This window comes from Pezoporus flaviventris, unplaced genomic scaffold, assembly GCF_033815535.1.
Source record: "Pezoporus flaviventris isolate CSIRO_AGI_PZ_B2104156 unplaced genomic scaffold, CSIRO_AGI_Pfla_v1 ptg000015l, whole genome shotgun sequence".
NCBI lineage: Eukaryota > Metazoa > Chordata > Aves > Psittaciformes > Psittacidae > Pezoporus > Pezoporus flaviventris.
The window spans coordinates 40,673,082-40,698,532 of record NW_026892563.1 but is presented as its reverse complement, the minus strand read 5'-3'; the positions used below and the strand labels follow the sequence as shown (position 1 = coordinate 40,698,532).

The 25,451-nt window shown below is 46.1% G+C and overlaps 3 protein-coding genes and 1 long non-coding RNA gene across 5 annotated transcripts in view; 2 read left to right on the top strand and 2 right to left on the bottom strand.

Moving 5' to 3' along the window:
* The first annotated feature begins 1,758 nt into the window (after window positions 1-1,758).
* On the top strand, window positions 1,759-5,773 carry LOC133269690 (trypsin I-P1-like). The gene is made up of 5 exons (XM_061454268.1): window positions 1,759-1,918; window positions 2,341-2,509; window positions 3,083-3,336; window positions 4,675-4,811; window positions 5,524-5,773. Exons 1-5 carry the CDS (start codon window positions 1,879-1,881, stop codon window positions 5,671-5,673), a joined length of 750 nt encoding a protein of 249 aa, XP_061310252.1. The 5' UTR covers window positions 1,759-1,878; the 3' UTR covers window positions 5,674-5,773.
* Window positions 5,774-7,733: 1,960 nt separating this feature from the next.
* LOC133269694 (uncharacterized) lies at window positions 7,734-14,322 on the bottom strand. Its single transcript, XR_009743520.1, has 2 exons — window positions 13,671-14,322; window positions 7,734-8,225 (listed from the first exon to the last, which is right to left on the bottom strand). It is a non-coding gene; the product is annotated as an uncharacterized LOC133269694 (long non-coding RNA).
* Window positions 8,432-25,451, top strand: part of LOC133269691 (trypsin I-P1-like) — a 39,881-nt gene continuing 22,861 nt past the window's right edge. The window contains exons 1-5 of one of the 2 annotated variants that reach the window (XM_061454270.1): window positions 8,432-8,591; window positions 9,014-9,182; window positions 9,758-10,011; window positions 11,276-11,412; window positions 12,134-12,383. In XM_061454270.1, coding sequence (XP_061310254.1) covers window positions 8,552-8,591; window positions 9,014-9,182; window positions 9,758-10,011; window positions 11,276-11,412; window positions 12,134-12,283 — 750 coding nt within the window. In that variant the 5' untranslated portion in view covers window positions 8,432-8,551 and the 3' untranslated portion in view covers window positions 12,284-12,383. Of the gene's footprint in view, window positions 8,592-9,013; window positions 9,183-9,757; window positions 10,012-11,275; window positions 11,413-12,133; window positions 12,384-25,451 lie in introns of those variants that run through there. The other variant, XM_061454271.1, reaches the window with a different exon arrangement.
* Window positions 17,568-24,567, bottom strand: LOC133269749 (lymphocyte function-associated antigen 3-like). Its single transcript, XM_061454414.1, has 5 exons — window positions 24,559-24,567; window positions 20,508-20,871; window positions 19,591-19,839; window positions 18,939-18,947; window positions 17,568-18,864 (listed from the first exon to the last, which is right to left on the bottom strand). The coding sequence occupies exons 1-5, from the start codon at window positions 24,565-24,567 to the stop codon at window positions 18,749-18,751; spliced, it is 747 nt and encodes a 248-aa protein (XP_061310398.1). The 3' UTR covers window positions 17,568-18,748.

Genomic DNA, 25,451 nt, shown 5'->3' with positions numbered 1-25,451 from the left:
CAGAGTGCTTCATTCACAGAACCCTCTTGATCATGGAGCCTGTAACATCCCCACAGTAATGCCCTCCATTGCTGTTCTCCCTTTGACTCTGATCCACAAACTCTCTGTTGACTGATCAGCTTCCCCAGACAGAGTTCCATACTCTCCAGCCTATCACTGACATAAATAGCAACTCCCCCTCCCTGGGGAGGAAAAGACATGCTGGGCCTGTCTTTTCTAAAGAGCCTGTAACCTTCCATTCCAACACTTCATTCACAGGACCTATCCCACCATGTTTCTGTGATACCAATTATACCGTATCTCCATAGACGTGCACACATCTCTAATTCCTCTTGTTTGTTCCCCATACTACGGGCATTTGTACAGAGGCATCTGAACCGAGCTCCAAATGAAGCCGGCTCATTGGCTTGAGTGGCTGAAATCTCTCTGCATCACTTCAAGCATTTATTATAGGTGCTGGCAACTGACTGGGTGTGTTGGGATGGAATGATGCCCCCTTCCCCAGACACATTGATTTTAAAGCTTTCTTGACCAGCCTGGCAAGCCTCCTACCAAAACCGCTTTTCCCATCAGCTCCACCAAACTCTGGTAGACCTGGCCTCCCAAATTGAGTTCCATGTTCTAAATATCCAAACCCCTGATTATAGCACCGCTGTTATAAAAATTATTAACCTGCTAAATCCACCTAGTCTTTTTAAGGGCCTCTCCTTTATCCTGGAGAATTGATGAAAAACCTATATCTGAGCTCCAGAGCCCCTGACCACCTCTCCCAGGGCTCTTGGTTACTGCTATCTATATTACTAGCACCCACATGGACCACTAGAAGTGGGTAATAGTCAGTGGGACTTACTAGACTAGGCAGCCTCTCTGCAACATCCCTGATCCATGCCCCTAGTAGGCAACACACCTCAATTGAGGCTGGTTCAGGCTGACATATGGGTGCCTCTGTGCCTTTCAAAATTGAGTCCTCTACTACTATGACCTGCCACGTTTTCATGATGGCACCAGTAGTGATCCTCTTTACCTGTGCATCAGCTGGTTGTTCATGTGGCGAGGTGTGTGCTTCCTCCTCAGCCTCCTGCAGAACTGCGAAGCAGTTCCAGGCAGGGACATCAGATTTAGGAGGAAGCCCCTTGCTTTTAGTGGGTTTTTTCTTTTTTTTTTTTTTTTGTTTTGTCTTTTTGTTGTTTTTTTTTGGTTTTTTTTACTAGTTCCCAGCTCCCTGGATTACTGCCCTCTTTTCCTGTATGCGCTATGAGGGACGCTTGAGGCCCCTGCACAGTCTGTGCCTGGAGCAAGCAGTCCAGCTGCATCTCAGCTTCCGTCACATCTTTTAGCTCAACAACACCGTCCCACAGCTCAGCCCCTGCTGCAGGAGGACCTCCACCAGCGCTGACCAAGAGCAGCCCTTCCCATTGTGCACCCTCCCCTCAAGAGACCAGTGCAGGCACACTCTACACTCCGAGCTCTGCACTGCAGCCTCCCATCTCATCGGCCCTGTCATCCGCCTGGGCAGCCGGAGCAGAGCCAAGCTCACAGGCTGGACCCTGGTCATGAGGAGAGAGTTGCTGCAGAGAAGAATGAGACAACCGAACCATTACACATCTTCCAAAGCCCAGATGTATTTTTAAATTGAAGGGCACCAAATGCAATAACTTAGAATAGCTCCCTATGAGGAAAGGTTTATGATTAACTGATCTATGGTTTGCACCTTCTACCAATGCCTCTCAATCCCCACATTTGGATCTTCCAATTTTCCACTGTGTACTTTTTGCCTGGAGAAAACCTTGGACAAGAGATAAGGCCGTTTCGAAAAACGTATTTCTAGCAGCTCATGCTTCCAGTCCACCAGTCGGGCCGTGGGGCTGTGTCACCATCATGAAATACATACTGTTTGTCGCCTTTGTTGGCGTGGCAGGTGAGTATACTTTTTACTTCTCTTTTTGGAATTCCTAAGGAAGCTCATTTCCTGAGCAAGTTTGGAAGGTGTTCCACTGGGGGAAAGTGAAGCCCAGGTTCAACTTGCAAAACTTTTAAGGGAGAGCATTGCAACTTCTTTTGTCTGCTGCCTCTGATCATATTTGCTTGTGTCTCAAAATGGGGAACGAAATGACTTCATAGGGGTTCTTGGCCCAGGAGTACTGAAATGTGCGCACAGCTTCAAAAACAGACAGCCTCTCTATTAAGCTCTATGAAGTATAAAGACACAACCTCTGGCCCATGAAGTCCTAAAGTCACAGTAAATCATTGGACTATGGGCAAGTGAGATGCTTCAGTCACAGGGGCACAAGATTCCTTATGCTAGACGTTGACAGTTATCTCTTACCTCTTATCTCCCAGTTGCCTTCCCCGTCAACAATGATGATGATGATGACAAGATTGTCGGAGGCTACACCTGTGCAGCGAACTCCGTCCCATTTCAGGTGTCCCTGAACTCTGGGTATCACTTCTGTGGAGGCTCCCTGATCAACAGCCAGTGGGTCTTGACAGCGGCTCACTGCTACAAGTAGTAAGTGGAAAAAACATGATCTTCTGTAACCTACTTCTTTCTCCCAGTTCACTTCCAGCAGGAATTCGGAGCTGTGAGATCCAAGTATGTAAGTGATGCCGTTCAAGGAATGGGCATCTCGTTCAGAAAGCTGGGCTGAAGCATCATAAGGGGGTTTCCACTTCTGGAAACATCTCTGAATGCAGAGCACTTTCTGAAATGACAGTGTGACCATTGAGCAGTGAGAAACAGGCTGTGATTTCTTATGGATTCCATTAATCTTGCTAAAACTCAGGCACTGGAGAAGAGGGAGAGGAACGAGCTCAGGGTGACAGTTTGTCTTTCCCCAAAATGCTTGTATAAAGCACGGTAATGCATACAACTTGTCTCAGCTCAACAAAATAAACCTGCAGAAATTCACCATCGGAACTGGGAATGGGTAAGATCTCAGTGTGGATTCCTAGGACAAGAAAGGTAACCTGCACAAAAACAGCTATTACAACAGCTGTGTTGCAGTGAGTGCATAAGGTGACAGGGAGGTTCCTTCTAACTTGTCGGCAGCCATAAATATATGCCATTTCTTCTCTTTTCCAGTTCCATGCAAGTACAGCTTGGGAAACATAACCTGGCACTCAAAGAATCGACACAGCAGGTGATCAGAGCATCTAAAATCATCCGTCACTCTGGTTTCAACTATGACACGCTGGACAATGACATTATGCTCATCAAACTCGCCACACCAGCCCAGCTCAACGACGCTGTACAAACAGTTTCTCTGCCCACCAGCTGCGTGACCGCAGGCACCGAATGCCTCATCTCTGGCTGGGGAAACACACGCAGCAGTGGAAGTGAGTACCCTGTGGGCATGTATGGCACCATGAGGGCCTGGGAGACATTTAACTCACAGTCAACAGTGCAGGGTAAAGAACAGACGAGTGGTGTGGGACAGGTCTTTTTGAGTGGTAAGTCCCGGTAGGACAGTAACCATGTGACTACTTTAAAGGCAAGCCTTTGTAACGCGCTTCCTCTGTTTCTGTGTTATGGATGTGGAACCACTTAAGTCATCCACGTGCTGTTCACAATGTTATAGATTTTGTGCCATAGATTTTGTGGTCTGGAGCTCTCAGTTGTGCAGTGCCAAGCACAAGCAATTTAACTGATGTCAATGGAGCTGTCGCTTCTCTGAGCGCAAGACATAAATATGTGACTGTGGTCTCAAATGACTGCAAGAGAGTTCTGTTTTCTTACACCAATGGTCAGAGGTGTGGATGGTGACTGGTGTCTAATCCACTGGGGACAATTGAAGCTGCAGCAGAGAGAGGATGGTTTTCCTGAAGCGCAGTTTTCCTCCAGTATATGTGCTTCACAGTAGCTCTCAGCTCCCGACCAAACAACAGATGATTGTCTAGCAGACTGTGGTGCTTGACCGGAGCTGGATGCCAGGTGCCCACCAAAGCCTTTCCCACAGCCCTGTCTTCTTCCTGGGATTAAATTTCCTCCCACATTCTCTACCTCCTCTCCTGTAGCGGTGCAGGGAGTCAGGGAATGGGGGCTGTGGTCAGCTAATCACACGTCTCTGCTGCTCCATCCTCATGCCCTTCCAGCATTAACCTCCATGGGCTGCAGGGGGACAGCCTGCCCTACCGCAGTCTTTACCACAGGCTGCAGAGGCATCTTTGCTCTGGTGCCTGGAGCACCTCCTCCACTTCCTTCCTCACTGACCCTGGTGTCTGCAGAGCTGGTTCTCTCACATATACTCCCTCCACTCTCCCACTACAATTGCGCAAGGTTTCCCCCTCCTTCAGTGTCACATTATCATAGGCAGGGCGCCACTCAAGTATCTCTCACCACCCTTAGCTGGTGGTGCCTGAGCTGGCATTGGCTCTGTTGGACACAGGGGAAGCTTCAAGCAGCTTCTCACAGAAGCCACTCCTGTAGTCCCCCCACTACCAAAACTTTACCATGAAAACCCAATACAGTACCTGAAAAATCAGTGTGGCTGCAATGTAGAACTGTGGACCCATGGCTAAAACCTGCTCCATCCATGCTGTGATTACTGTTCAGAGGAGAAGTGACAACTGCAGAACCAGGATGTTTGGTGCTTCCTTTTCTGCTCAGACAGCTCATTTCCAGGCTCTGAAATTAAATCAGAGATGTTACCAACCATCTATCCCTATTTCTTGTAGGTGCGTATCCAGATACCTTGCAGTGCCTGAACGCTCCTGTACTCTCCTCAAGTGCATGCAGCAATGCCTACCCTGGGGATATTACAGATAACATGATATGTGTAGGATTCCTGGAGGGAGGAAAAGACTCCTGCCAGGTAAAGTATCTGCCTCTCCTTTCACCTATGTTTCTCTCCCACCTTTTTCCAACAGAAGAGGCTTTACTACTAGAGAATTACTAGACTCACTGCATTGCCATGTCTGAAGGTTACTGGTTTTTTTAACAACAGTGGAGGCGTAGGAACGAAGTTCCTTAGTGCGTGAGGCTGGGTTTCTAACACTCAGTCATTGCCTCCTTCTCAGACAGCACTAACTCTGCACTAAATTTCTAGAAGCAGCCTTCTGCACTTCAGGCTATTAAAAAAGGAGGAGCACTGCACCAGAGAGTGAACAGTAACCACTGGGACTTTAGAGCTTAGGACACAAATGTTAGTTTTGGACTTACCAAAATGAACTAGCCAATACACCAGGCAGTCTGGCCAACGGCCGTACCTGGCAATCGCTCTGCATTTGACATGGGCCAAGCTCCCTGGAAATACTTGGCAGAATAATGTTTAAGACAAACACAGCCTAATCATCTGCCAAGGACTGCATCTGTCAGAAACAGGCAGCTTCCTCGTCCTTAGCTGTGTGGTGCTTGGAGCTAAAGCAGGCACAGTAGCATCAGACGTAGAGTGCTAATCAGAACTGGCCTTTGTAGAACTTCTCTATGGAAAAACCACGATGGGGCTCCCTCAGGTGTCAGTGATTTCTGGGATCTCTGGCTCATCACTTACACTGGTAACACTTGCACATCCTTTATATGCACAGGGGGATTCCGGCGGTCCAGTGGTCTGCAACGGGCAGCTCCAGGGCATTGTTTCCTGGGGTCTTGGATGTGCCCAGAAAGGCTACCCTGGGGTTTACACTAAGGTCTGCAATTACGTCTCCTGGATCGAGGCAACCATTGCTGCCTATTGAGACCCTCCCGTTCTACCTGACCTGCTTTTTCTCCTCAACTTTTTCTTCTGTTTTGGGACTGGGCATACAAAATTTATGAAAAAATAAACACTTTCAGGCACCCGTTCTTTGTGCAGCATTTCTCTGAGCAGCCCCATAGGCTGTGATACGGAGGACAGGCGCAGGGAATGGCACTCTGATCAAATATTTAATCTCTGTAGTGCCTCTCAACTAGCACGATCTCAGAACATTTTGTAGACTCACCTTCAGGAGTTTCAGACCGTCACATTGTCGTGGTTTAAACCAAACCAGACAACTCGTTCACTCACTCCCCCCCTTCTTGCTCTCCCCCTACTCCCAGAGGGACGGAGAGGAGAATCGAAAAGAATGAAACTCCCACGGGTTGAGATAAGAACAGTTTAGTAACTAAGATATAACACAAATCACTACTGCTGCCACCAATGATAATAATGATAAAGGAAATAACAAGGGAAGAGAATACAACACCTCACCACCAACCAACCGATAACTCGCCCCCCCCAGCCCGACCAAGCACCGACCGATACCTCCTCCAACCCCGCAGTCTCCCAGCCCTTACGGCTAACTCCCAGTTACCTCCTGGGCATGACGTGCTGTGGTATGGAATACCTCTTTGGTCAGTTTGGGTCAGGTGTCCTGTCTCTGCTTCCTCCTGGCTTCCCCTCCTCCCTGGCAGAGCATGAGGCTCACAAAGTCCTTGGCCAAACCAAAACATCTCTATCAGCTCTGTTCCCAGGCCAAAAGTCAAAACACTGCACTGCACCAGCTACCAAGAAGGAGAAAAATGACTGCTACTGCTAAACCCAGGACACACATGCAGCTGCTTTTGGAGCAGAACATCTTTTCTGCTTGTCAGCACATCTCAGTGCTATAAAACTGCCGAAAACCATTGAGAGAGCACCCTGAATAACACGGGCAGCACAAACCTACTGTAGAAACCCACAGGCAGCAACACAAATGCTCCCCATTGTCTCCCACTCCCACCTCCAACAATATGACTTAACATTCCCTAACGGAACTTCCCTGAAAGCCCTACCTGGGGAATGAAACAATCCCTGACTAGGACATGCTCTCCTCATGGGTCAGTGCCACTGCAGCTGCTGGCTATGCTTTTCTTCTCAGTTAATGGGTCATACTGGGCTTGCTTAAATTTCCTGGAAGAGTCAAAAGGACAGAGATATTCCTGGGTTCTGTATTTATCTCCCACTACCCCCAACTGGCACTGGAATTGAAAGTCCATGAAAAAGCTCTCATTTATTCTGGCATTAATGAGGAGCAATGTTTCCTCAGGCACTGCTGGTGAAGGCTAAATATAGTATGAAAAGGAAAGTAAGGAACCAGCTATGGTGTGTCTTGTGACCAAAAGTACTCACAGCAGCAGCTCCTACTCATTTTCAGTTTCTGTCATGTCCACCAACCAAGTTTCACCATCAGCATGAGCTGGGACTCCAGGGTGTCAGAGGGCAGGCTCACTTCTGGAGTGCAGTCAACATTTTCTGGACTTAAGTTTCACACAAGACACAAGTAGCTGCTTGCATTTCAAGTGAGCCTCAACTCTTTGCTATTGAAAACTGCCTCTCCTGACACACACTTTTTCACAGAAAAAGGGTTTATTCTTCTTTAGTTACTGTGCAATGGACATCTGGAGAGAGGGACATAGGAATGGCACTGCAAATGCTTTTGCCAGAGCTGGCAGGAAGTCACATCAGGTTATTCTCCTAAATGTCTGCCTTCACATCCCTACGGGGAAAAAAACAATCTACCCATCACAAAACCCAAAGAAACAACAATACCAAAAGGACCCTAAGCTTCACTTTTGCTTTGAAAACTGCTAAGGCCTCAAGCTGCACAAGTGGAGTTTTAGACCGGAGATCAGGAACAATTCCTTCCCCAGAGGGTGCTCAGGCATTGGAACAGGCTGCCCAGGGCAGTGCTGGAGTCACCGTCCCCAGAAGTGTTCACACACCGTAGAGACGAGGCCCTCAGTGCCATGGCTTAGTGGCGGCCCTGGCAGTGCTGGAGTCAAGGTTGGACTTGATGAGCTTAAAGGTCTTTTACAACCGAGTTGATTCCATGATTCTGTGAACATCTGTACTTCTACCAGTGGGTGGAAGTTTCTCACACACAGCAGGTGTTGTGAGTCGCAGTTTAAGCCAGGCCAGTAAATAAGCACCACGCAGCAAAACCCTCCACCTCCCCCCCTCCTCCTGGCAGAAAAATTGGATAAATGTAAACCCCATGCGTTGAGATAAGAAGAGTTTAATAAATAACAAGGAGAGAGTATACGAAACTAAAAGGGGAAAGGAAAAACATCAGTAAACACAGGTGATGCACAATAGAATTGCTTAGCACCCACTGACCAATACCCAGCCTGGCTCAAGGAGCGATCGTCCCTTCCAAGGGACTCTGCCAATTTCTATACTGGGCATGATTTGCTGTGGCATGGAATAGCCCTTTGGCTACACCAGGTCAGGTGTCCTGTCTCTGCTTCCTCCAGCCTTCTTGTGACCCTCCTCCCTGGAGGAGTTTGAGGGCTGCTCTCAAAAGTTGCTGCAAAGAAGAATGAGACAACCGAACCACTACACATCTTCCAAAGCCCAGATGTATTTTTAAATTGAAGGGCACCATCTGCAATAACTTAGAATAGCTCCCTATGAGGAAAGGTTTATGATTAACTGATCTATGGTTTGCACCTTCTACCAATGCCTCTCAATCCCCACATTTGGATCTTCCAATTTTCCACTGTGTACTTTTTGCCTGGAGAAAACCTTGGACAAGAGATAAGGCCGTTTCGAAAAACGTATTTCTAGCAGCTCATGCTTCCAGTCCACCAGTCGGGCCGTGGGGCTGTGTCACCATCATGAAATACATACTGTTTGTCGCCTTTGTTGGCGTGGCAGGTGAGTATACTTTTTACTTCTCTTTTTGGAATTCCTAAGGAAGCTCATTTCCTGAGCAAGTTTGGAAGGTGTTCCACTGGGGGAAAGTGAAGCCCACGTTCAACTTGCAAAACTTTTAAGGGAGAGCATTGCAACTTCTTCTGTCTGCTGCCTCTGATCATAATTGCTTGTGTCTCAAAATGGGGAATGAAATGACTTCATAGGGGTTCTTGGCCCAGGAGTACTGAAATGTGCGCACAGCTTCAAAAACAGACAGGCTCTCTATTAAGCTCTATGAAGTATAAAGACACAACCTCTGGCCCATGAAGTCCTAAAGTCACAGTAAATCATTGGACTATGGGCAAGTGAGATGCTTCAGTCACAGGGGCACAAGATTCCTTATGCTAGACGGTGACAGTTATCTCTTACCTCTTATCTCCCAGTTGCCTTCCCCGTCAACAATGATGATGATGATGACAAGATTGTCGGAGGCTACACCTGTGCAGCGAACTCCGTCCCATTTCAGGTGTCCCTGAACAATGGGTATCACTTCTGTGGAGGCTCCCTGATCAACAGCCAGTGGGTCTTGACAGCGGCTCACTGCTACAAGTAGTAAGTGGAAAAAACATGATCTTCTGTAACCTACTTCTTTCTCCCAGTTCACTTCCAGCAGGAATTCGGAGCTGTGAGATCCAAGTATGTAAGTGATGCCGTCCAAGGAGTGGGCATCTCGTTCAGAAAGCTGGGCTGAAGCATCATAAGGGCGTTTCCACTTCTGGAAACGTTTCTGTGAATGCAGAGCACTTTCTGAAATGACAGTGTGACCATTGAGCAGTGAGAAACAGGCTGTGATTTCTTATGGATTCCATTAATCTTGCTAAAACTCAGGCACTGGAGAAGAGGGAGAGGAACGAGCTCAGGGTGACAGTTTGTCTTTCCCCCAAATGCTTGTATAAAGCACGGTAATGCATACAACTTGTCTCAGCTCAACAAAATAAACCTGCAGAAATTCACCATCGGAACTGGGAATGGGTAAGATCTCAGTGTGGATTCCTAGGACAAGAAAGGTAACCTGCACAAAAACAGCTATTACGACAGCTGTGTTGCAGTGAGTGCATAAGGTGACAGGGAGGTTCCTTCTAACTTGTCGGCAGCCATAAAGTGTATTCCATTTTTCTGTTTTCCAGTCCCATGCAAGTGCAGCTTGGGAAACATAACCTGGCACTCAAAGAATCGACACAGCAGGTGATCAGAGCATCTAAAATCATCCGTCACTCTGGTTTTGACTCCGACACACTGGACAATGACATTATGCTCATCAAACTCGCCACACCAGCCCAGCTCAACGACGCTGTACAAACAGTTTCTCTGCCCACCAGCTGCGTGACCGCAGGCACCGAATGCCTCATCTCTGGCTGGGGAAAAACACGCAGCAGTGGAAGTGAGTACCCTGTGGGCATGTATGGCACCATGAGGGCCTGGGAGACATTTAACTCACAGTTAACAGTGCAGGGTAAAGAACAGACGAGTGGTGTGGGACAGGTCTTTTTGAGTGGTAAGTCCCTGTAGGACAGGAACCATGTGACTACTTTAAAGGCAAGCCTTTGTAAGGTGCTTCCTCTGTTTCTGTGTTATGGATGTGGAACCACTTAAGTCATCCACGTGCTGTTCACAATGTTATAGATTTTGTGGTCTGGAGCTCTCAGTTGTGCAGTGCCAAGCACAAGCAATTTAACTGATGTCAATGGAGCTGTCGCTTCTCTGAGCGCAAGACATAAATATGTGACTGTGGTCTCAAATGACTGCAAGAGAGTTCTGTTTTCTTACACCAATGGTCAGAGGTGTGGACGGTGACTGGTGTCTAATCCACCGGGGACAACTGAAGCTGCAGCAGCGAGAGGATGGTTTTCCTGAAGCGCAGTTTTCCTCCAGTATATGTGCTTCACAGTAGCTCTCAGCTCCCGACCTGACAACAGATGATTGTCTAGCAGACTGTGGTGCTTGACCCGAGCTGGATGCCAGGTGCCCACCAAAGCCTTTCCCACAGCCCTGTCTTCTTCCTGGGATTAAATTTCCTCCCACATTCTCTACCTCCTCTCCTGTAGCAGTGCAGGGAGTCAGGGAATGGGGGCTGTGGTCAGCTAATCACACGTCTCTGCTGCTCCATCCTCATGCTCTTCCAGCATTAACCTCCATGGGCTGCAGGGGGACAGCCTGCCCTACCGCAGTCTTTACCACAGGCTGCAGAGGCATCTTTGCTCTGGTGCCTGGAGCACCTCCTCCACTTCCTTCCTCACTGACCCTGGTGTCTGCAGAGCTGGTTCTCTCCATATTATTCCTCCACTCTCCCACTGTTGTGGATGGGCACAGCCTTATCTAGTGGTGAGTGAGCTGCCATTGGATCTGTTGGACACAGGGAAAGCTTCAAGCAGCTTCTCACAGAAGCCACTCCTGTAGTCCCCCCACTACCAAAACTTTACCATGAAAACCCAATACAGTACCTGAAAAATCAGTGTGGCTGCAATGTAGAACTGTGGACCCATGGCTAAAACCTGCTCCATCCATGCTGTGATTAGTGTTCAGAGGAGAAGTGACAACTGCAGAACCAGGATGTTTGGTGCTTCCTTTTCTGCTCAGACAGCTCATTTCCAGGCTCTGAAATTAAATCAGAGATGTTACCAACCATCTATCCCTATTTCTTGTAGGTGCGTATCCAGATACCTTGCAGTGCCTGAACGCTCCTGTACTCTCCTCAAGTGCATGCAGCAATGCCTACCCTGGGGATATTACAGATAACATGATATGTGTAGGATTCCTGGAGGGAGGAAAAGACTCCTGCCAGGTAAAGTATCTGCCTCTCCTTTCACCTACATTTCTCTCCCACCTTTTTCCAACAGAAGAGGCTTTACTACTAGAGAATTACTAGACTCACTGCATTGCCATGTCTGAAGGTTATTGTTTTATTTAACACCAGTGGAGGCGTAGGAACGAAGTTCCTTAGTGCATGAGGCTGGGTTTCTAACACTCAGTCATTGCCTCCTTCTCAGACAGCACTAACTCTGCACTAAATTTCTAGAAGCAGCCTTCTGCACTTCAGGCTATTAAAAAAGGAGGAGCACTGCACCAGAGAGTGAACAGTAACCACTGGGACTTTAGAGCTTAGGACACAAATGTTAGTTTTGGACTTACCAAAATGAACTAGCCAATACACCAGGCAGTCTGGCCAACGGCCGTACCTGGCAATCGCTCTGCATTTGACATGGGCCAAGCTCCCTGGAAATACTTGGCAGAATAATGTTTAAGACAAACACAGCCTAATCATCTGCCAAGGACTGCATCTGTCAGAAACAGGCAGCTTCCTCGTCCTTAGCTGTGCGGTGCTTGGAGCTAAAGCAGGCACAGTAGCATCAGACGTAGAGTGCTAATCAGAACTGGCCTTTGTAGAACTTCTCTATGGAAAAACCACGATGGGGCTCCCTCAGGTGTCAGTGATTTCTGGGATCTCTGGCTCATCACTTACACTGGTAACACTTGCTGACCATTCATATCCTTCATATGAGCAGGAGGATTCTGGCGGTCCAGTGGTCTGCAACGGGCAGCTCCAGGGCATTGTTTCCTGGGGTCTTGGATGTGCTCAGAAAGGCTACCCTGGGGTTTACACTAAGGTCTGCAATTACATCTCCTGGATCGAGGCAACCATTGCTGCCTATTGAGACCCTCCCGTTCTACCTGACCTGCTTTTTCTCCTCAACTTTTTCTTCTGTTTTGGGACTGGGCATACAAAATTTATGAAAAAATAAACACTTTCAGGCACCCGTTCTTTGTGCAGCATTTCTCTCAGTAGCCCCATAGGCTGTGATACGGAGGACAGGCGCAGGGAATGGCACTCTGATCAAATATTTAATCTCCATAGTGCCTCTCAACTAGCATGATCCGGGAACATTTTGTAGACTCACCTTCAGGAGTTTCAGATCATTACATGCAGCTGCTTTTGGAGCAGAACATCTTTTCTGCTTGTCAGCACATGTCAGTGCTATAGAACTGCCAAAAACCATTGAAAGCACCCTGAATAACACGGGCAGCACAAACCTACTGTAGAAACCCACAGGCAGCAACACAAATGCTCCCCATTGTCTCCCACTCCCACCTCCAACAATATGACTTAACATTCCCTAACGGAACTTCCCTGGAAGCCCTACCTGGGGAATGAAACAATCCCTGACTAGGACATGCTCTCCTCATGGGTCAGTGCCACTGCAGCTGCTGGCTATGCTTTTCTTCTCAGTTAATGGGTCATACTGGGCTTGCTTAAATTTCCTGGAAGAGTCAAAAGGACAGAGATATTCCTGGGTTCTGTATTTATCTCCCACTATCCCCAACTGGCACTGGAATTGAAAGCCCATGAAAAAGCTCTCATTTATTCTGGCATTAATGAGGAGCAATGTTTCCTCAGGCACTCCTGCTGAAGGCTAAATATAGTATGAAAAGGAAAGTAAGGAACCAGCTATGGTGTGTCTTGTGACCAGAAGTACTCACAGCAGCAGCTCCTACTCATTTTCAGTTTCTGTCATTTTTACCAACCAGGTCTCACCATCAGCATGAGCTGGGACTCCAAGGTGTCAGAGGGCAGGCTCACCGAGTTGATTCCATGATTCTGTGAACATCTGTACTTCTACCACTGTGTAGAAGTTTCTCACACACAGCAGATGTTGTGAGTTGCAGTTTAAGCCAGGTCAATAAATCAGCACCATGCTGCAAAACCCTCCACTTCCCCCCCTCCTCCTGGCAAAAAAAAATGAACAAACATAAAACCCCACGTGTTGAGATAAGAAGAGTTTAATAAATAACAAGGGGAGAGAATATGAAACTAAAAGGGGAAAGGAAACACATCAGTAAACACAGGTGATGCACAATAAAATTGCTCAGCACCCATCAACCGATACCCAGCCCAACCCAAGCAGCGATCGTCCCTTCAAAGGGACTCCGCCAGTTCCTATACTTGGCACGACATGCTGTGGTATGGAATAGCCCTTTGGCTACAGCGGGTCAGGTGTCCTGTCTCTGCTTCCTCCAGGCTTCTTGTGAGGAGGGGGGGTAAACATTACTGAAAACACTGATGTTCCAGCTGTTGCTATCAGCGTTATGCCCAGACTGAAGCTGAAACCCAGCACTGTATCACCCACTAGGAAGGAGAAAAAAACCTACACCTGTTACAGCTGAAACCAGGACACTGTATAAAGTGAGTGGGTGAAAACATGCAGTGAGACAGTGTAGAGCCTGTCGTTTTTGGTCTTACATTAGCCTGGGCTTTTCTACTTTGGACAAAGCTCCAAAATTGCATGAATTATGCTAAAGATTTCCAGCAGTGGTGGTTACTTAACCCCAACCGCTTACTATTTTTGAAGGCTGTTGCTTTTTTTTATTTGGAAACAAAGTCAACGGTATCAAGTGTCAAGGAATTTTCAAAACCACTCCCTATATAAGACTTCTGCATGCCTTTTAAGTTTTAAATTGCACAGGAAGAATGATGCGTACCGGATGAACTGGTAGTTTCTGGGAGCAGTTTTAGCCTATTCCTCCAAACAACCATTTTTTTTCCACCATTATTTTCCATATTAATAACAGAAAGCAAGCCTTTGTCCAAGCAGGAAGACAAGCTACAGTTTTACCCTTTCCCTGATACACATGACAAAGGACATCTTTGTGTGGAAACTTCTTACAAAGAGGTAGACAGCATCATTGAAGGTGCAGTGGAAAATCCATTGAGGGTGCAGTGAAGAAGGGGTTGCGACTTAAATATACAAATAAATAAATCATTTCAAGTTAATGATTAGTTTTGGGGATCATTTACAAAATTTAAAGTGTAAGAAATTTAAGTATGTATTACAAAAAGATGCGACAGAGCTTTTTTAGCTTATTTAAGAATTCTCCACCCATGTTGCTGTTCAAGGCCAGGCTGTATGGGGCTTGGAGCAACCTGCTCTAATGTGAAGCATCCCTGCCCATGGCAGGGTGTTGGAACTGGATGATCCAAACCTAACCATTCTATGATTCTACAGTCTATATTATATAATATATAATAATATATATCCAGTTCCAACCCCCCGCTTCCATAGGCAAGGACGCTTCACAGTAGACCATGTTGCCCAAGGGTTTGTTCAGCCTGGCCTTGAACACTGCCAGGGGTGGAACATTTACCACTTCTTTGGGCAACCTGTTCCAGCACTTCACCACCCTCACAGGGAAGAACTTCTTCCTTATATTGAACCTGAACTTCTCCTGTTTCAGTTTAAACCCACCACCCTTTGTCCTGTTCCTACAGTCCCTGATGAAAAGTCCCTCTCCGGTATCCAGAGCCAGCAGTGTACCCTGGCAGCAAAGGCACCCAACAGCATCCTGGGCTGTATTAACATGGTACTTTTTAATCTTTGATTCTTTTTGAGCTTCAGTGACTTCAGTTTTCAAGTTTTCTTTGCAGTCACAAGCAGCCTAAAAACATATTGTTCTTTGTATAGCAATGGGTAGACTGACATTCTTTTAGAATACTGTGAAGCAGAAGCTAAGACAAAAAAGGAACCTTAAAAGTGCAAAAAATATCAAAAGTTCTAGAAAAAAACCCAGAGATGAGAAAAGGCACCTGGGTTTGCTGAAGATCAGCTGCCCTTCTGTCTGTAAACAAGTAGTGATCTAACATTGCATAGAAAGCTAAACAGTTTTTGACTTATCTACATTCATGTAAATGAACATGTCTTTGTTAGTTTCTACATGTGATGAAAAAGACCTTAACTCTTACATTTCGTGTTAGTGTCACTGTCCCTTCTAAGAAAAGAGCAGACACTGGAAACAGTTCAGCTGGCCTTCAAAGCATCCACTTTATGGATGACTTCAGTGCTTGTTGGAAAACCTCCAAGAGAAAAGGTGGAAGCTTCTTCAGTGTTGAATTCTACAGCTTCTCTTCCATTCTTGTTTGTTCCACAAGGCAATTCTTTGCTTATGATTTAAGAGATGAAGCAAAAGAAAAGCACACAGGTAAATTATTATGTCTTCTCTTCTGGAAACTGAACTGGTTATACACAGTGCAGGCTTTAAATACTAATAAAGTATAAGATGAATTAAGACATTTCACATGATCCAAAGCAATCCAATTACAACAGGTAGGCGAACCATGGTATCTGACAGCCAGTAGCCATTTTACCCAAATTATCTGTATATGGTTAAAAACATTTCCCTGCAACTGCAGCATGTTAAGAACATTTACTCATTTATTGCCAGCCACCTGCTAAGCAGCTGGTAGGGTGTGAGGCTGTCCTGACTCCATGACTTTAGATCACTTAACTAGGTATTAAAGACACCGCTTTTATGCAAAGGTTGAGGTACAGTCTTAGTACCAACTGTGCACCACCACATATGAATGTGATGCTGCTGCTATTTCTTCCACACAGTAATACCAGGTGCTTTTTGAGTTTTCTCTTTTGAGGACTGCAAATAGAGCTCTTATTTGACAAGCAAGGAAACTGGAAGTAAAGGGAAATTGCAGTGCAGGAAGTTAGAACCCAGCTAGTTCAAGACTACGTGCCCTACTTGCCAACTTAACTCGCTCCATGCAACATGCATCAACATCTAACCAGGCTGATAACCAATAAAGCATACACAAAGCTCACATCAGTGTGTCTGTCTTGGTGTACACAAACAGTAAAAAAGGAACCAACTGGATGTGCCAAGCCAGCATCATCCAGTCTTTGCTCCTGTTTCGACAGCCCTACCCATCCCTTCTGCTAGTCTCTAGCTCAGCATCACTCCAATCTAGGATAAACTGCCAGCAGTCTAGGAGAGCAGCATATGGTAACACATGGTACTCATCTCTGTAGACAATAAGAAAAAGAATTGCGTCCCTATTTTAGTTCTCACAAGGTTCCTGTATAGGCCTGAGGTATATTTTATTTATATCTTTAAAACCCAAGCAGGTTTACTGCTTTACCTATGGGTGATTTATACCAGCTTGATGGACTGAAGAACGTGATTGAGAAGGCAGCCTGGGGGGGTGCTGCTGTTTGTGTCTATGCAGTAAGGGCCTGAATATGAAATTAGCATCCTCCTCATTTTATAGCTGTGGCAACAAGCATCAGGTTTCACACTCCCTACAGAACATGCAAAATGTTCTGTCCCCACAGAGCTTGCAAACTGCACCAAAGAAAGCACAGTTACATATGATGCCCTGACATTACATAATACAGCCATTTCAGATGCTAAACCTAAGTGCGACATAGGAGCACGGTTTGGCCAAGTGTGTGCCTGTGCAAAGCAGCACATCACATAGGCCAGGAATAATTTGCCAACTTACATCATTTGGTCTTCAGTATTACCCACTGGCAACTAACAGGATTTGCCTTGGATACCACAGCCTCCTCTCCAGCTCTACAGCCCTGTTTTAGGTCTGTTGCCTTGTTTCATGACAGTTTCATTGGCAGTTTCATCTACATCACTGAGTCAGGTTTCTTCTCATCAGTCTTAACTCACTCCCACCCTTCCGCTCATCCATGTTTTCTCACATTTGAAAATGATTGCTGGTTATCAGAGAGAGGAGATCAACACCTCCCGCTCCGCTGCCCCCTTTGAGCAAGGTGCAGACTGTGATAAGGATACGGCTTTCATTTTGCAAATAACAAAACTACTTTTTCCATCCGTTCCTTTCTTCCCTCACCAAGTTTATTTGCTAGAGCTAACCTAACTTCACATCCCACCAAAACTTTGTTTCTTCACAGATGTTCTATTTGTCAAGTACTTTAAAACTAGCTATGCTCTATGTAGAGCAGCCAGTACTGTCAAAGGCTCCAGCTCTGGGAAATCAGCGGGCTCAAAGTGCAGCAAATCTTCACAGTGTGAGAAAGTAACAGCTTCATGCAACACATTTCATAGGCACATCTCAGCCTGTCCTGATATCCCTGCAAAAGCCTCTCTCACCCCCCTAGCCCCTTCCCGTCTCCTGCCCTTCCTTCTACCTTTGATTCCGTCACTGACCAGCATCCCACCCCTCCAGTATGTCAGCTCAGTGTCCTTCAGAGCCCTTCACGATCTGATTTAACCTATTAGTCTCATGGGCAATGACCCAGGTTTTTCTGCTGAGTCACTTTCCTGCTACTTGAGTTAGCTTAACTGGCTCAGAGGGGTGAGATGAATACTAAAGCTGTTCCAAAGAGCAAGACCTCCACTTTTAGTGATAGTAAGTGGCTAGATTGGTTCAAGCCATCCTACAAACGATAGTCTCTGTGGAACAGTTTTCATCCATCTACAGTAAAGACAGATCTCCCTAGAGTCAGAGTAAAGTATGCTTGAGCTATGGTAAACTAAAGCAAGCTTCTCCAACATAGAAAAGTTGATTGCCATCATTAGATGGACTCAAAGTTCAGCAACAGTTCTCAGTATCACCTAATCTACATAAGCTTTACAGACATATCAGCAATGAGAAAGTGTTATTACGTATTTACCTACAGTTTTACATCTAAAAAATCTTACACAACTGCAGCGAAATTCTTTCCAAGCAGGTCAACCTGCACTTCAACTATATCCCTTGGGAATCGAGGGATTCACAATTATTGATGCAAGCTGATTTCACTTCTTCATGCTGCCACTGAATCTGTTAGGCTGACGAAATTACTTCTATCGCCACCACCTAGCTATCATGCAGGCCAAACTCTTTGAGATACAGCGCTATGCTTTAACTATTCCAACTGGTAGCTTCCTGTCTCATGGGTATGAGTTGAGCACAGCAAGTTGTTGGATCAGATTCAGCACAAGATATTTAAGAGGACTTGGTATAGGCCTGTCCCAGCAATAAATAGATCTTGAGGGCAAGCTTTATGATACTCTGAATAAAGGTAGTGAAGGCACACTTGGATAGGAATGGGAGAGGCCATAAATACTCAGTAAATAGAAACACATAGCAAATGAAACACCTAGTCTGAAGGAGAAATACACAAATACAAACTACAACATTTCCCAGTACACAGAGCCCAGTGTCTGAATGCACAAAGTTTAGTATATTACTTCTTTCAAACCTATTGCCCTTGCCTAAGTTGCACTGGTTTCTTCTGCTGTGTTTACAATACATCCCAGAGTCAGAAACTTCCTAACATTCTAGAGAAACTCCGTTCAGTCATCTTGAAGCATGTTGAGCTCCATTAGGAAGTACTATACATACCTCTTTCGCATAGAAATGCTACTATTACTGCAACTGCCATGCAAATAACAAAAGCTGCAATAAGACCATCTCTGCTTCTTTTGTGATGGCTGTCTCCTTTAAACAAATAAAATAAGGATTGGTCAGTTAGAAAGCAACTGTGTGCTACACTACTTCAGAACAGATACAACCCTGAGTATCTTTATAGGTATTTGGTTTTTAAAAAGTAACCTCAAGAAATTAATGTACCAGAATGAGTTATTAGCAAAACCCTACATCAGCTGTGGTAGTTAGACACTAAGTTCCTTAGTACAGCAAAGGCACATCACCACTTGAAAGTCAATGCCCACCCCATTTTTTGGCCTATGAAAGGCTGAGCCAGAAATCAGCCAAATAAAATTTCATCAAATATCTTCTCTTGGGTTTGCAAGCAAGGTTTTGGTAGCAGGGAGACTTTATGGGTGGCTTCTGTAAGAAGATGCCAGAAGCGGCCCCCATGTCAGACAGCCAGGGCCAGCTGGCTCCAAGATGGACCCACCACTGGCCAAGGCCAAGCCCATCGGCAACAGTGGTAACACTTCTGCAATAACCTATTTAAGAACGGGTAAAAACTGACATGCAACAGCAGACAGAGGAGTGAGAATGTTCAAGAGAAACAGCCCTGCAGACATCAAGATCAGTGAAGAAGGAGGAAGGAGAGGAGGTACTCCAGGCACCAGAGCAGAGACTCCTCTGCACCATGGAGAGCCATGGTGGAGCAGATATCCCCCTGCAGCCCATGGAGGTCCACGGTGGAGCAGATATTCACCTGCAGCCCGTGGAGGGCTCATTACTTTTTTTTACCTGAAAAGCACTGAGTCAAAGAGATTTCAGAGCTCTTTTCCGTTTGAGAGAACTTAATGAAGCACACAGCTTTTGTGGAAGCACCAACATCCTTCTTAGGGATGAAAACTTCTGGGATGTGACGAACGATTGGTGGATTGCCATTCAACTTCCACGTGTAATGCAGAGGCTTTGGGAAATCTGCTGTACATTTCAACACAAAGGCATCCCCGCTGTCATTGCAACTTGCTTCAGGTTTTGAAGGGGGAGCTAGAAAGAAGAAAAAAGAAAAACAAAGACCATACTATATTACTTTGGTAATAAACCACCTTGAATTTTAGCACAGACAACAAAAGCAGCAGGAGGGTGCATAGATAAAAACATATGTGTGTGTGTGTGTGTGTGTGTGTGTGTGTGTGTGTGCTCACGCACATCTGTGAGAAATCTGTTTCTAAAAGCAGCCCTGTTTGTGGTGGTTCTGTGCCTAGTTCAAGACTCCTCATGGTTCGCTGTCAAGAGGATTAATACAAACACTGGCCAAATACATTTCTCAATGTAAAGCTGTCTAGATCTGCACAGGATAATACCAAAGATATTTAACTATGTATAGTATGCCTGAAGGAACATCTTTAGTAGACAACTAATGCCTGGGATAACTTGGGTGAGCTTGCTCAAAGAGTTTGGTTATCTACCTGAAAGTACACAGCGTGCCATCTATACTCATTCAAGAAATCATTCCAAGGTGAGCAATGACAGGCACATGAATTAGATGCCACCTTTGGAAATCTGTTTAAAGTGCCAAAGCAACTTAACAGAGCCAAAAGAACAGCCTCCCACTGTTGCCATTCGCTTCCCTGACAAATAAACAACCCCCTTTCTAGCCTTCTTAAAGCAAATAAAGTGGTGCAAGTTCTTCATGCAGTTCTTCCACTACTTACGTAGCACAGTAAGTGTGAAGGTTAAGGGAGAACTTTCTTTCTGAGTACTGAAGTACTCCAATACGTATACGCCAGCATCACTGTTCTGCAAGTTAAATATAGTCAAGCAGCCATTCTCCTCATTAAGGAAGCTTCTGTTACGGAGAGAAGGAAAATACGTCGTGTTTTGTCCTTCCCATTCAGCCACTTTATCCTTGTTTTTCGTCCAAATTATTTCATCTGGGTTTTTTTCTATATTCACTGGAAAAGTAAAATTTTCTCCCACGATGCCAAACAGGTCCTGGCAGCAGATGCCTGCTACAGAGAAAAAAAAGAAAAAAGTTACTTTAACAATTGTTTTATACGCTATTGCCTGACTAATACTCTATGTACTACCAGATACATTCAAATTTAGGTTAGAAGCACATCACGATGTTGATAAATAAGGCATGCATCAGTTAAGTATTACTCAAACCTGGGCTTTCTGCACAACTGTGTGACAAGCACCACAAAGGGATGCACTTTCCACATAACGGTCCCAGGTAGAATCACTGTCCGAATCTTCTTCCCTACCCTAAGCTCCTCTGTCCTCGGTACTTTTCCTTTATTCACCTGAATTAGGCCTCCTGCCTATGGTCTGGTGAAAAAAGATAAAATGAAGAGTTGTCATCACCAGCAAAATCTGTCTCAGCATCCTGCTGCAGAACACCCAAATGGAAGATCCTGCTGAGCAAATAAACTGCAATTTTTCCAGCACGAGTACCCACAGAGTTAGTAAAAAGCACACTTCCAACACAAAGTTGCTACTCTGTTCAAAGCATCTGCTCTGAACTCATGGGGATCCTAGGGACTTCCCCTGGAAACCTCACTTCATCAAGTATATGTTAAGTAACTTCCCAAGCAAGAGAAGGGGAATGTCCAGAAACCCTTACTGCTATGAGTGTTGAATCAATTATACTCTGCTCAAAAAACCTAGACGTTCAATACAAACCAACACACAACAAGAGAAAAGAAGAACAGCAAGAGATTTTTCCTTGTTTTTATTAAGGACAGCTACACGTGCTAAAAAATCGACTCATCTAACAGATGCTAGAACATTCTGCTGTGGAGAAGGGATACTGTAAGCCATTAGCACCTCTGTGTCCCTGCTCCGGTCTTCAGCAATCACTTCCTACTTCTACTTCTGAATGGCTCTAACAGAAAAGAAAATCACAGGACTACTGCCGTGGCAGGCATGTATGTGCACACTGACAAAAACATGGCAATACTGAGTTCAAATTACACATGCAATTAAGGACTTGATTCTACTCCACTACTAAGTTGAAGGAAGGGCATGAGTATAAATACAGTAACTGCACACAGTGAAAAAGAAATATTTCGTGAGCTTATTCTTCAAGACAATTGCTCCCATGTGATAGCTACTATTTTGGGTTTACTTCTGTGGTTTTGGGGGAGGTTTATTCCTAAACGGCATCAAGTCAAGAACTCATCAATTCCTGTATCATTCTGTGCTTCCCTCCCTTTTCATGCCATCTTCATATGAAAACTACTGTTCATAAAATCATTGTGGATACTACAGCTTTATCGCATCAGAACAAGCCACTTCACTGCGTATGAGTCCTGAAAACAAACCGCAGGCCATGTCACTCCACATCCGATCTCCTTTCCACAGGAAAGCAGTCAGGAGGTCAGCATGGCCAGTAATTAAGATTAGGTTTCCCACAGGCAAAGAACAATGCTTGACAGCATGCTAGAGCATTCTGCTCTTTGGCCTGGTGTCACACCACAGAAACTTTCGCAGAGAGAGAATGAAGACAAGCAATGGGAAACACACTTCTGTGTGCCAGGTACAGAACTCCACGCACAGAAGGTCTCATCCAGGCCTTACTTATGGACCATCCAATCTGTTTGCAATGAGTACTGTTCTCATGCCATTACAGTTTCTACTTTTGTTGTCTGCACTTACACAGCAGCCTTTTCCAGGCACAGGAACTGGAAAAGCAAAGAGGAGAGAGGGCTCAGCTACCACTCCCACATCTTTTCATGACAACCCTGCTGCCTTTGTCTTCTCTCCCGCTGAGACAGATTTAAACATTTCACTTGCTCCTGCTGTTCCAATATGAGCATCTCTTTCCACTCATCTCAATTAGCAATTTCCAGAAAAGCACAGAACCCAGGATCTCCAAACATTTGTCTTTGGAGACCACAAGGCAGCAGGATGCTGTGCAAAATGAAACACTGTTTTGATGTGATGAAGCTTTGGTGTCTTGTTAGAGATTTGTTTCATAAAGGCAATGCTTAGGAGTGCATCTTCATCGAGAAGTCCTCTCTTACTGCCTAGGGACCTACAGTGCTCCTAGCATGGTGTCATGGTTTAAAACCAGTCAGGAACCTCGTTCACTCACTCCCCCCCCTTCTTGCCCTCCCCCTACTCCTGGAGGGACGGAGAGGAGAATCAAAAAGAATGCAACTCCCACAGGTTGAGATAAGAACAGTTTAGTAACTAAGGTATAACACAGATCACTACTGCTACCACCAATGATAATAATGATAAAGGAAATAACAAGGGAACAGAATACAACACCTCAGCACCAGCCAACCGATAACTCGCCCAGCCCGACCAAGCACCGACCGATACCTCGTCCAACCCTGCCGTCCACTCCCTTCCAGGTAACTCTCAGTTACCTCCTGGGCATGACGTGCTGTGGTATGGAATACCTCTTTGGCTAGCCCAGGTCAGGTGTCCTGTCCCTGCTTCCTCCTGGCTTCCCCTCCTCCCTGGCAGAGCATGAGGCTCACAAAGTCCTTGGTCAGGCTAAAACATCGGTGTTATCAGTTCTGTTCCCAGGCCAAAAGTCAAAACACAACGCTGCATCAGCTACTAAGAAGGAGAAAAAGGACTGCTACTGCTGAACACAGGACACATGGAAAAATACTCCCTGCTCTACCAACCATGAAACTATGCCTCTCATTAACTTTAGCTCACAGACCCACAGCCAGACTGAGGTGGCTTAATGTATCAAGCCACAGCGCTGTTGGCACGAGCAAGGTAATGCAATTCCCTTCTGGGAAGAAAGCAGCCATTTTCCAGATACCAAAAGAACAAGCAAGGAGAACCACCACTGCTCAGCCCACCACTAATAACTTCCTAAGCCTGGGTATTGATGCATGTAAACTCTGTATCATTGCTCTCGAAAGTTAGTCACAAAAGCTAGGCTGGAGTTACAAGAGCAAGGTTGTTTCTTCTTCAAGCCCAGAAATGAGACTGGAAGAAAGCAGAGCTGAAAAGAAAACGCATTTTCCCTCCACAGCTGCTACTTGGTATGGGTGATCACTGTCCTCTTCAGCTCATTGTTGTTTTGTTGGCTGCTGAAAAAATGGCATGGCAGCAAGGAGCTGAAGAGTTCCTGCCCAAGGACACTCAGAGCTCCCAGGAGTAAGACAGGATCAACATCACCTCCTCCCCTCTAAAACCAGGGGGAGTGAGAGATCACTCACTCACTTCCCTGCTCTGCTGTACTAGTGACAGTCTGAACAAACCTCCCACTCAATGCTGACAGCTTCCTTTTCTTCAAGGAAATGATGTATAAGGTCTCCACCACTGTTTCAGCTTCTAAAGAAAGCAAGTGCCATTGTATGTTTCCTAAATTTCCCAGGGATTTCCCCCCCTCTTTTCTACTTCATTTTATAAGGGGACAGATCTCCCATTTCACAGCAGTTAACCTCTCTGCTGGACAAACACCTTTAACCACACTTGTCAACTCTCAAGATCCAAGGAGCCTGTGCATCAATCCAGAGATGATCCTGGCTTTCCAAGGACTAAGACCATTAATCACATTAAGCTAAGAAACTCTCAAGTAACATTTTTCACTCTGCGTCCATCCTGTCGCATTAAATGTCAATGGAAAAAAAAACGCACCTATTTGTTCCTTTTTGGTATTAATCACAGCCACAGCTCTGGAGACAAAGATTTATCAAGAGCTTTTAAGCAGGCAGGAGAGGATTCTTTTTTCCTTTTGTGAGGAACTGGACAGGGCTTTGAGCACCCTGGTCAAGTGGATGGTGCCCCTACCCACGGCATGGAGGTTGGAACTAGACGAGCTTTAAGGTTCTTTCCAACCCAAACCATTCTGTGATTCTATGAAATTCAGGGCTTCCTGTTTATTCAGGAAGATTCAAGAGTAAGGTAACAGGACAACACAATCGGTGTCAGCTTTAGGCAGCTGATGACCGATCTTTCAATTCATACCATTTAAAACCATGTTCAGCGTTCCTATTAACAACCTGCTGAACTAACCACCTTCTACAAGCAACACGGATTTCTGAGAAGCCCAGAGTTTTCCCCATTCACCAGAAAGGCGCTGGGAGCTGCTCTAAGGTCTCCCCGGAGCCTTCCCGTTCCCAGGCTGAACAAGCCCAGCTCCCAGCCCTCCTCACAGGACAGGAGCTTCATCGCCCTGCTCATCGCGCAGTTCCAGCACACGCGAGAGGAAGCGGCGCTGCCGAGCGCCTCCATTCAAACGGACTGGAACGGAGGAGCCGCCCTCAAAGCCGGAGCCCAACTTTCTCAGCCGCCGCTCCAGGAGGGGGGGGACGGTAACGGGCGCAGAGCTCCTCCGCAGGGACGCCGCCAACACTCGCTGCCCGCCCCGACGCCGGTCAGGGGAGCCGGGCGGCAGGGAAGGAGGGAAGAGAACACTCGGAGGGCTCAGGAATGGTCCGCCACGAGGGCCTCCCCCCAACCAACACTTACCTAGGAAGACCAGCAGCCACAGCAGCAGCGGCGGCACCACCGGCCGCATGGTATGGTCTGGTCTGGTCTGAGCGCGCCGCCCGACTGCTTGCTCGTTCTCCTCTCCTCCGCTTCCTCACTCACAAGCGCTGCTCACCCTGCTCTCCTCGCCGCCTCTCCCACGCATTGCGCAACCACAATCTCAGGAAGGGCGAGAATAGCAGGGCCGCCTC